An 11,552-nucleotide genomic window follows, 5' to 3' on the forward strand; every position below is an offset into this window, starting at 1 on the left:
ACAAGTCAGGTTAGAACTTGACTAGCAAATAAAATGAAAAACAAACAAATACAGAGTTAACAGTTTATTACCAAGATTTATAAAACTTACAAACAAGTTCACAGCTTCAGGTCTTCAGGCACAAGCCAGTTTAGAGAAAACAAGACTGGCCAATTTTTGCTCCTGGCCATTCCCTTCAGGACAGATATGACAGGTGAAGAGAAGCAATATCTTGAAATTGAGTGTAGACTTGCACATTATGAATTACATTCATTTCAACAATTTAAAAAATGTCTGACTGATTTGGTTTGCATATAGGGATATTGTTTTGAACAAACCCGTCAACCACATGGATAAAGTTTTGCATGGTGAGATTACAAGCAAGCCAGCCAGCTGCATCTGCCAGATACTTCTAATCACACGCCGCAGCAATGCTGTAATCACAAGCCATACAAATGTTGCCAGTGTGTGGGATACACAACATGGGTTACAGAGTTAAAAATCAGATCACCTGCTCCTATGCAAATCCAGTCTCATTCCAATATTCACATTTATGAAACCAATGGAAACACACTTTACTCCATATATAAAGGCTGTACGAAATATTACATTATCTTGGAGGGACATCTCACTTATCTGAAAACAAAGAAATGCATAGGCTACTTATTGATTGCCATAACCCCTGTCAACATCTTCCCAAGTCAGAGTGCTACTGAGAATCAACGGTCAACCTCATATGAAGTGCTTTGGCCAGCTTCTAATTTCCATGTTGGAATACGTACAAACAATGAAAGAGTGTGAAGAGTTACAATTTAAAGACTGTTACTAAGAGTCACTACATGTAAACAATACAAGAGGTAAGCCCTCAACATACACCTTTTCTTTTAAAACTTTTAACAAGGATCTTTAGAAACATTATTTACATAGTATAACAATAGGGTTTGGCACTTCTTTGCAGGAGACAAAACACACTACTGTTTATAACAGGATATATTTTGTCTGCTTTTCTTGTGACAGAGCAGTAGTAAATATTTTACTGGTCAGTAAAGTGGCAGGGAGCACCAACACAACATTAATGAAAGATCTATTTTATTCCTATCATTTATGAGATTCTTATAGGTCTGATGTGTGAGGAAAGCGAACCAATTTAAAAACCCCCAAAGACTGTTCAAACATGATGATTATGCTTTCTTTCGACAAACGGGAAGTCAATTGTTGTCAGATGGAAAATACTCACTAGGCAATGGGACACTTAAAATCTTACAAGGTCTGGATTTATAAGAAAGAGTTCTCTTTGTAGTACTGACAGTAAAAATTTTTTTAGAAAATTTAACATACATATAGAAAATGACTCTTGGGATTCTCCTTATGAAAACTGCTGAATTTTCAAAAAAACTGCTACAATTATCACTGTTGAGTGTTCTGATGAGGAGATTCTAAGCACATTTCTTGCCTTTCAGTTTATTGTTACTTGTCACTGAAAGAGCAAGAACAGAAATCACGTACTGTACATACTCAAATACTGTCATGGCTCTTGTAACACTTTCTCTTACTGTGTGTGTGTCATGAAGCCACTGAGAAGAAGCTGCAGTCGTGTCACAGTTGAGGAGGAGGAAAATCATTATGTAGGTGTCATAATTTGTATTGCAATGAACCCTTAAAATTAGTCATATATAATGTGGTAATTGTAACAGTGAAAACAGTATTCTTCATTCTTCATGCTATCTTCAGGGTGCTACCATAAGCCTGCTGCACAACCACCTGCACATTGTCTAGGATGAAGTCAAAAGCCATACTCCAAACAGACTCCACTGACTGCTGCATGAGCCTGCAGAGAAAAGATCGATATATAATAAAAGGAATAAATAAAAACAATCAAAGAAAAGTGGGTGGTGAAGAAATGGAGGAGACCAAGGCTGACTACAGATTAGACAATTTTCAAATCTTAACCGATTTTAAAAATACTGGAGACCACAAATATAAGGACAATTTCAACAGATTTTGAGCACTATAAACCTCAAAATGCACTCACTACAAGAACTGGCCACACGGCGACTCCATATATCTGCCATTAGTAGTAATGGTTTTACAGAAACTTGTGATCAAATCGTCCCAAAATCGGGCATAAAATTGCCTGGTGCGTAGCCATTCTAAGCAATAAGGTACTTGCCTTTTCATATATTTTATGATCAAATCCAATTTCTCCAGATCTTTGTCCTCAATCAGATCAGTGCAGTATTTCACCACCTGCAGGATGTCCTCCTCCATAGGTTCTAAGAAAAAGTAAGAATTTTATTTAATAATAAAAAAAAATTTCTGAAACTTCACAAACATATGCAACTACATATGCCTGCATATGAGTATACCTGTTATCGTGGTGACCCATTCCCGCAGTAGTGTTTTAATGTCTGTCAGATCACAGGCCCCAGCCAACGATGGAGGAGGGCGAGGAATGAATTTACACTCTGGGATATCCTGTTTTGTGGAGGATGTGGACGGTCCATTTTCAGTCTGGGAAGGTAATAAAGATGTGAGCTGGAGAGAAAAGCAAACTTCCAAATATCCATAAACTGGCCAATCTTTGCATACTGCCACTATACAAATAAAAAAGTTCTACTTTATAAACAGTTCATAGACTCACCTTTACTGTGTTTACAGGTTCCTGTGATTTTTTAAGAGGCAGCAGATTTTTGGCTGGGCTGTTTGATGTCTGATGTCTCTTTAGTGGGGACTGTCCTTTTTTAACAGGACTCACTAAATTTTTTCTCTTGTAGCGCCGCTTCACCCGTCCAATTCCAACTCCCGACTGTTTAAGCTGCAAAAGTGCATTCTTCTGCTCAACTAAAGAAAAACAAATAAGGACAAAAATAATTGTGGAGAAAACAGGTGTGCTGATAATAGTAGAGAAACCAAAAGGCATTTCTTTACAACTAAATTCATTTGGTGACTTACATATTTTTGCCTGAGGCTGGGCAGCTGTTGCGCGATTGTAGGCAGACTTCAGTTCCTCCTGGAGCTCTTTGGGAAGGGCAGCAAATACGTCTGGATCAACCTGTGGTCAGTAAGCCGAGAGACTGAAAATCAACTGAAAAGAGCCTTTTAATATACAATATATATTTGCAGCTATCGCCCAGTTGTGTAACTAATTATTTTCAATATGTGTTAAAGATTCTGTTGAAGAAATATATAGTGATAAAAGTATATTTGTTCTTCCCTGCTCTTAATGCTGTAAAATGACCATTGCATTCCTTACCTGTGATAAGTTAGGGAGTTCTAGTACAATTCCTGGACTGTCTGCCTGGTTTGGAATCTGAAGGACCAACGTTCCTACAGGTGGAGTGTATAGCGCAGGTCCAGAGGCAGGGGGACGAGGAGGGGAAGTTGGACGTGACTTCGGAGAAGGAGGCTGTGGAAGAGGTACAGAGGGCTGTGGACTAGGTGAACGACGGTTATTTGGTCTCCCATCTCGATTAGTCCACGACTGCTCCACTTGTTCCCTCAGCTCTGCAGGCAGGGCCTCCAACACAGAATGATCCACCTTGAATATCATAAAGAAACACAGTTTGTTTCCAAAGCCCTTATTGTACAGTGCTGGTTTCACTAACCTAAAATATCTTTCAAATTCCCACCTGTGAAGGGGAGGGGACTTCAATACTAAGGTTGAGACGTGTTCGAGAATGTTTTGGGGTTTGTCTGCATGTCTGCTGGTCTGTGCTCGTCCCTGGGACTGGCTCGGGAGATGACAGAGGATGTGGAGGAGAGCCAGATGATGGGGCTGACGCTGAGGAAGTCTTTTCTTGATTTGTGCTGTTGTCTGCACCATCTGTAACATTGATTTTGAATTCAGATGATTTTATAGATAACAACAAAAATATACATTGAAACACAAAAACTTCATACAAACCTCTGTTGTAGGACTGAGCATTACATGCCTGGCCAAGTAACATCTCTTTTATGGAGCGTGTTCGGGAACCTGTGGAGTCCTGGGGGACAGAGTGATGTCCCTCAAGAAGTTGGACCAGGATGCCAACTCCTCTCAAGTCCTGAACCTGCAACTTCATGGCATGGAGCAGCTTGATGACTGCAGCGGCTATCAGCTGACCACTGTCAGTGCATTGAGCGAGCATCACAGTCCTGAGCAGCAAACAGATGAAAAAGAGTTTACAGCAAGACAATTATATGGATAAGCATTGAATGAAGACCTTATCTGTCACTGCTGACATACGGAGAAGAAAACCTCTTACTTGGCTAGGTTATCACAGATACCATGACCTCCATATTTAGCCGGTTCTAGTGGAGCTCCAACCTTGCGAACCATGACCTTAAGAGTTACTCTTCGACCTCGCACCCCTGCTTCCCGTAAGCGTCTTTGCACCTCCATGGACAAGTTAGTCAGGAAACACTCTGCCTCATCAATCTGATCACAGAAGTTGGGGTGGGGGGTGAGGGGGAAAGAAAGTTAGAGAGAGACAGGTGGGAAATGCAGAGAATACTACAATGACAAGTTGGCAAAGGACAGACGTTCTAACCCCTGCAAAACGAATGTTGTAGTTCATCCCAGCCGAGACAGATTTCCTTTCCTTCTCGTAGCGGACGGGCCGATCATCTAGCCCTCTGCAGAAACGGAATAGGGTTTGTCCCGTCCGTGGTCCAAACTTCTTCTGCAGCTGAGACAGAGACACCTGCTGGAGGTCCCCACATGATCTCACACCCATAGCAGCCAACTTTCTGCTCATAACAGGCCCAACACCTAGAATAAAAGCAATGAATCATTTAGTCAAATTTTTATCACACAAAAAGCATAAAAAAAGGAGACTGTTGGTCAAGATCAGCAGGTGGTGCTGTATATGTACCCGGTAAGCTGGTCACTGGCAGGTCCCTGATAAAATCATCTACTTCTTCAGATTTTAGGAAGTACTGCCCGTCTGGCTTGGCTTTTCGGGTCGCCAGCCGAGCCAAGAGAATGTTGGACCCTGAACAGATGAGCAGTCAGTTTGAATTTGTAAAATACGAAGACTGCTATGATCTATTTTCTAGTGTAAGACACATTAACCCACCCATTCCCACTGAAGCACAGCATCCTGTTTTCTCCTTGATGTCTGCTCTGGTCGTTTTGGCAAGATCTTCTGGGTTGATGCCTAATTCAGCTATCAGAGCCGAGCCATCTATCAACACTTCATCACAGCTCAGAGCCTCAATGTCATGGGTATAACTTCAAAGAACAATAAGCAAGAAGATGTGCTTTAGGTAATTTTGTAGGTGAACAAGGAAATATAAGGAGAAGGAGAAATAAGGAGAAAAATAGGCCAGGGAGTTTGTCTTACCCAGCTAGAATCTCATACATGGTGAGGGCCACTTCTTTATAAGCTTCAAAATCATAAGGGACAGACTGCAGCGAGGGGCACAACTGTTTTGCTTTGCCAAAAAACATCCCATTCCTTACACCCGCCTGTCTGTGAGACAACCAGTATAGTAACAGTTGGGTAAGTATAAAATAGACATATTTGTGCTGTTTAAAATCACTGGATATATTATATGTTACCTGGCCTCATAACTGCAGGATGCAATCTCTGCCATCGAGAGAGCAGCATCCTGATCCGCTACCTTGGCATGGGAGTCAGGACTCTCTTGTGAAGGAGTTTGGTGTAGATCCTCATTGTTCAACTCTGAAAGGCCAAACAAGGGTACGTTTAGTCAAGCATGTCACAATAAAGTACAACATGCACAGGAAAATACATTGAACCAGCTATGTAACAATTAAGGTCAGATCTCTGCGGGACAAACAGGCTGGGTATGACTCACCAGGTTGAGGGTGAGTTTGCTTCCTCTGGTAATACTGCTGCTCTGCCTGAGGATTGGCCCCAGGTCTCAGGGGGACTCTGCCCTGTCCACGGTTACTGGTCACAGCTACAGGCTTCCCTGCATGAAAACCACAAACTGTACCCAGAGCAGCTACTGGATGTACGGGACTGCTCTATAGTATGCAGTAGTTGACTGTGTCGCATAAGAACATGTTCAACTGGCTTACCTTTGAGGTCTGGTCTATTTCGGATTCCCACAGACACAAAGAAACAGTCCATGTCCACGTGAAGTATACAAGATTTAACACTTGTACCTGACACATAAAGTCACAGAACATCAGTGAAGTTTTCCAAATCACAACAAATATGAATATGACATCTTGTGATTCAACACATATCCCAAGAAATTCAGTATGAAAGAATGGGCTTTACACGGGTGCATTGAGCATCAATTAGCAGGGACGCTGATACTGTAAATAACTGAGATGACAGGAAGACCACTTAGAAGTGCTGGTTTCCCAACATTTTTTTTACATGTTGCTTTCATTGTCAGCTCATAGTAGAACAAGAGGAATTGTTAAGTGATGGTTACCTCTAATACCAATATGACATCATAATAGACTGTGTCTTAAGAAAACAACAAAAAGCTGCTTTTACATGCAAAAAGTGACCCTTTCTTTCTTACCTTTCCTGTCTGTGGAGCGCTGGGCAACACATTTCCTCAGTCGATCTTTCCCAGGAAAGCAGAAACCCCCTGCTGCTTTTCGTTTGCTATGCAGTTCATTGACATATTCCGAAAAGCCGGTCCTCCATGTGGAGATCTGGTGTAAACGTGAGTGAGAGTAGTACTCAGAGATCATATCACCTGTCTGTGCCAGCAGCTGTGCTGAAGACTTAGATGATGATAATGATGAAGCTGATTTGTCGGTGGAAGGATCAGGATCAGCTGTTATGTTGGCTGTGTTGAATGAGGCAGAATCAGATGAAAAGGCATTGTGGTAACTTCCATTCAGTCGAATTGGAGAATGCAGAAAAGAACGTGATGCAGCGGAATGAGAAGACTTTTCAGGAATTGAGTCAACCTGAAGTGATGGCTGAAGCTGTTTTGGGAGCAGGTGTGTTTCGGGAGCTTTTAAAGCGTCTTGGTAGGATGGTGGAGCAGGTTTAGATTTTTGCCCAATGGCTGCTTGATGGGGTTGCTTTGGAGGACTGTGTGGAAACTCATACGGATCAGGTTTGGTCTGAAACTGCACTGGAGGACTAATAGGCTTTGCCTCTGAGCTCTTAAGTTTGCATTCAGACAGTTCCTTGTCAACACAGCGCTCATCTGTAATAGAAGACAGGTCCTCTGGCTTTAAGGCACCATTAACAAGGTGAGTGTGTCCATTGGTCAGGGGTGCTTCCTTCACCACCTGCAGGAAAGGATCTTTTCTGCCACACTCTCGAACTTTAGTCATTTTTGAATGGCTCATCACATCCAATGAGGTCTGTAATAATCCATTTCTGTGAGAAAGAGAGGACTTGTTAGTATGTAAATTTACTGAGAAATTATTTGGGATAAGTATCTCTATTATAAAAGAAACAAAAACTCTCCTTCTCTCTTAATGTCACATACTCACAATTTAAATTCCACTTCCTTGCAGTCACTCTGGTGGGTATTGCAAGAGGAGTCGGTCTGAGGTTGTGGTTGGCCAGCTCTCTGATGCTGGAAATTAGAATGAGGTGTTTGAAGAGCAGAGTCTGGGGGTTTTGTGGAGTTTGGATCAATCACTATGTGGGTGTGTAAAGGGCTTCTGTGTTTGGGAGCCATATTGAGGTTACTGGATGCTAAGTGACTTGGCTGGTTACTGAAGCGAGCTGCACAGCCATGCTGGATGGGCTGAGGTTGTGTGTTGCCTTGGTAAATTTTATTGTGGCTGGGGTTAGGGTTGGCATTATTCTGGTAACTGGATGAAGACTGCTCATCATTGGGAAGTGAGTGCTGAACGTTACACAGTGGCAGATTAATCTTTTGATGGACACTCGCCTGCAGTGGCCCACGGCTTGGCCCTGCAGTCTCTGAGGTCTGGTGCCGACTGATGACAGGGAAGAGTGGTCCTTTGTGTTTTGCATACAGTTGGTACTGTAGGTAAGGCAGGAGACACCCAGCCTTGATACTGTTTTAGACAAATGAGAACACAGATCTCAAGCTAATATTGAACAATATAAAGGCTTGTACCCATAACATGTACCAATAATTGACTCCCACTGTACATACCTGTCTGTGATCCACTCAGGCCTGATGACCTTTTCCCCTTTGAGTTCCTGAATTTTGCTGTTGGGCAAGTTATTGGCAATGATGTGGGTGGTTTTGGAGCGAGAGTAGTAAACATGGAACTGGCCACCATGCAGCATCATCAGTCTGCGTAGCTCATCTGCACTTGGTTCTACTCACAAAGAGTAAGACAAAAAAAAAAAAGATAAGAAAATGATAAGGCCAGCTTACAAAAAAGCAAGACACACAGGCTGCAAGAAGCACTGTTCAATTTTCTTATTTAAAAGATATGTACAAACATGGATGTAGCATTACACTACCTGTGTATCCATTGACATAAATAGCCACTCCACTGAAGATGTTGGACCAGGTGCCTTCCTTCTGTTTTTCTCTGGGGGCAGCAAGTCTAAACTGCTCATCCAGTTTGGAGACTTTAGCTGCCATGTAGCCACCCTGCACACATGACAGGCAACAGCAAGAGAAGGTTAGTCATGCAATATTTAGATTACTCACAGTATATAACATATATTCCTGGTTTGTATGCTAATATTTCTGTGGTTTACATAACATCCACGCTGACAGGTGGTCACATGATCCTTTTATAAGGTTTTGACATGCTGGCACCAATATCAGAACAATTTCTCTTACTCTGTATTACAGTATTTATACACACACACACAGGCACCAAACACCACTGTTTATTAACATGTATAAAGTAAAGATTTCATATTATACATTGTTATACCTGCTTTTATGTTTTAATTGATAGTTTAAAAACCTGAGTTCCTATATGCATTTTCTTTTACAGACTATCAGAACCTAACAATTATATGGCATTTAAACAATGTGTTGTGTGGTGCAGCACAACTTAAACTTCACCATGTTAGGGCACTGACAGAGTTCAGAGTAAGGAGAGCAGTACCATCCACTTCCAGTTTGCAGTACAGTTCACCATGTATAAATTATGGAAACTCTGTTTAACCCAATCTACCTCTTTTTAATCACTCTACAGTGATCTGTCGTCAAATGTGTCCCTGCACTGGGGGACATACTGGGGTTATCTATACTCACCACTTCAGCCCAACCATTGTCATCACTGGCATTGGCTCTCTTCTTTGACCACCCATCTCGACTCATACTGAGCTACCTGAAACCACAAGAGAAGCTGTTGAGCAACACTGAGTCATACAAGTCAAGGCTGGACTCAAACACAAGACTGAGGCTATTTACTAATTTAATTATAGAGTGGAATATACAGAGGTGCTCAACACGGGTTTCTGCACACTGAAATGACTGACTGGTTGACAACACTAATCAGATAAAGGTATTTTCTTTTAAATTACAAACTTAGTAAAAAAGGATACGGGTTTGCATTGTAACATTTGGACAATTCCTGTGATGTTTGTCGTGTCGTGGCGACCCTGCTCACAACCAACACGTATGACTTTATCTTACTAAGTCTCAAATCAACACGTTATGATATTAGTTCTATGTCCTGGAGGGGGGAAACATTTAAGTCCAAGGGCATGCCCGGACAGGTCTTTCCCACTGACAGGTACCAGCTTTACAACAGAGCCCCATGTGGCACTTTGTCACATATCTCATGCTAACGTTAGCCCAACAGCTAACTAGCTACTCAAAGCGACGCTAATGTGAGTTAATCACGTCTGTCGCTGCGCCACGACACGACAGTAACGTTAACATTATCTCAGTTCAAGCACGCAAAAATGCGGGCAGAAGTGTGTTGCACTCACCAACCTCCCAGGCACAATTAGCGCCCAAACAATGGATAAGGTACATGACTATGTAACTTCTGCTCGGTGCTATCAAGGTTGTAAACAAACAACGGTGCTGGGTGATCGTGCGCTAAAAGAAGTCACTTGCTTTACCTTTTATCCTGTCAGACTGGGTTGTTAGCTACAGACTTCTCTCTGCAGATACTGCCCAGCACAGAGATTGTGTGTTCACTGGTTAAACGACACCAATGAAAACCGAGATGAAAATCCTCCCGACAGCTGGCTCGACTCCTCAGCCTTGACCCGCTCCAGAGAACTCCTCTAGGTGAACTGAAATCCCTTTAGTTTGTCATGCTGCCACGCCATGTCTCTTCAGCGTTTTCGCTCACCCTCCCAGTCCTTCTGCTCTCCATTTCTGCCGCCTGATGGCTTTGCTTTCCCTTCGCTCGGAGACTGTGAAGGGAGCGCCGCGGAACATGGTAGTTCCGGATACAAATTTCAAAATAAAATATTGGAGGAAAGGGTGAGGATTTCGTAGAGGTGTAGGGGTGTGTTGATTAGACATGGTGATGATCTCCAACAGACCCAATAGCACCAGGTTGACATTTCTGAGTCTACATAATTTGGTTAACCACTACTTTGTCAACAATTCGCATCACTAAAGTACAATACTATCTCTTAAAGAGATATGACAAAATATTGTTTTAGTTTTGTGTTGGTTGTTATAAAATTATTATTATTATTGTCATTGTTGTTGTTGGTGTATCAAATTGATTAAAATTAAATTTCTTTCGTCAATTAACACACAGCTGGGCTTATTATTTTTAATTGCATAGTGATTGTATAGTGTATATATGGTCAGAAAATAGTGAAGAGAAAGCCAATCATTAGCAGACCATACATTTTTCTGGAAAGATTTCAGAGGTTTGTCAGATAATCTAATCTGTTTTTGGGAAAATTTTCAGTCATTATTATTATTATTATCACGCTGTCACCATCCTAATTGATACTATTAACAATTATTATGTTGTTAAATACTGTTTCCAGATAATAGGGAAAACTTCTTCATACTTTACTGTTCCATATTTACAGTGTTATGGTCTTGTATTTGAAATATAATTTAATATTGGTTTTAACAGAAATGAACAAAAATATCTATAAGCTATAACTTTGGCCTGTAAAGCAAAATACGCTCAACTTCCGCTTTCTTTAGTTAGCTTGATCCAGCTCATCCCCGGTTTCTTGTTTTCGGCTGGAAGTTGTGTTGTAGTGCTGCCACTATGCGGGCAGTCGAGCACATGTCATCTGGTTTGACTGTGTCGTATCTCCCGGACGGTCTGTGCAGTTTTGAACCACCCACTCTGATACTTTCACACCGGGTTAGACGCGACCAAGGGGCCCGCTGGTGTGAAACTGGTGCTGTGTTTCCTGGCAGACTTCACCTTTGAGAAAATGTCTCAGGGGCCTGAATCAGCGGGTTGGGATTTGTGCAGAGGTTTGATGTGTCTGCTTAGGCCGTCGACGAAGAGCTGTCTAGTATTTTCTGCGTGTGTTTGTCCGGTGTGTGTGTGTGTGTGTGTGTTGTCTGGCCCCGAGCGCAGACGTCCTCAGACGGCCCGGCGCGCGCGCACGCGGCTAATGGCCGTGACGCAGAGGCACGTGCAGCGCGAGCGAGCCAGCTGTGGACGTGATCCGCTCCGCCAACCTCACGCTGTGACAATAACACGATCAAACAATGACTAAAAGAGCACATGTGAAGGCAGTGGCAGGGCTGCAGCGCAT

General features: G+C 42.2%; 1 protein-coding gene across 2 annotated transcripts; it reads right to left on the minus strand.

Moving 5' to 3' along the window:
• Positions 1 to 51: 51 nt before the first annotated feature.
• rev1 (REV1 DNA directed polymerase) lies at positions 52 to 10,215 on the minus strand. 2 transcript variants are annotated; one of them, XM_026295956.1, is made up of 22 exons: positions 9,924 to 10,215; positions 9,106 to 9,181; positions 8,355 to 8,487; positions 8,038 to 8,206; positions 7,400 to 7,936; positions 6,466 to 7,283; positions 6,008 to 6,094; positions 5,782 to 5,898; positions 5,522 to 5,645; positions 5,304 to 5,432; positions 5,037 to 5,191; positions 4,833 to 4,952; positions 4,509 to 4,729; positions 4,224 to 4,396; positions 3,884 to 4,113; positions 3,609 to 3,793; positions 3,233 to 3,517; positions 2,932 to 3,031; positions 2,621 to 2,820; positions 2,346 to 2,490; positions 2,150 to 2,252; positions 52 to 1,807 (listed from the first exon to the last, which is right to left on the minus strand). In XM_026295956.1, exons 2-22 carry the CDS (start codon positions 9,169 to 9,171, stop codon positions 1,696 to 1,698), a joined length of 4,209 nt encoding a protein of 1,402 aa, XP_026151741.1. In that variant the 5' UTR covers positions 9,172 to 9,181; positions 9,924 to 10,215; the 3' UTR covers positions 52 to 1,695. The 2 variants fall into 2 exon arrangements, with proteins under 2 accessions (XP_026151741.1, XP_026151740.1); XM_026295955.1 differs by having other exon boundaries at positions 3,609 to 3,802.
• Between the last annotated feature and the right edge of the window lie 1,337 nt (positions 10,216 to 11,552).

This window comes from Mastacembelus armatus, chromosome 21 (assembly GCF_900324485.2).
Source record: "Mastacembelus armatus chromosome 21, fMasArm1.2, whole genome shotgun sequence".
NCBI lineage: Eukaryota > Metazoa > Chordata > Actinopteri > Synbranchiformes > Mastacembelidae > Mastacembelus > Mastacembelus armatus.

What these genes read in the sequence shown, in the direction of transcription:
- rev1 (XM_026295955.1), bottom strand. Translation starts at nt 9,171, where the DNA reads ATGAGTCGAGATGGGTGGTCAAAGAAGAGAGCCAATGCCAGTGATGAC. An exon ending in CCTGAGTGGATCACAGACAG is followed by an intron (nt 7,937 to 8,037) that starts GTATGTACAGTG and finishes TGTCTAAAACAG; the next exon opens with TATCAAGGCTGGGTGTCTCC. An exon ending in AACTCCCTAACTTATCACAG is followed by an intron (nt 3,032 to 3,232) that starts GTAAGGAATGCA and finishes TACTGACCACAG; the next exon opens with GTTGATCCAGACGTATTTGC.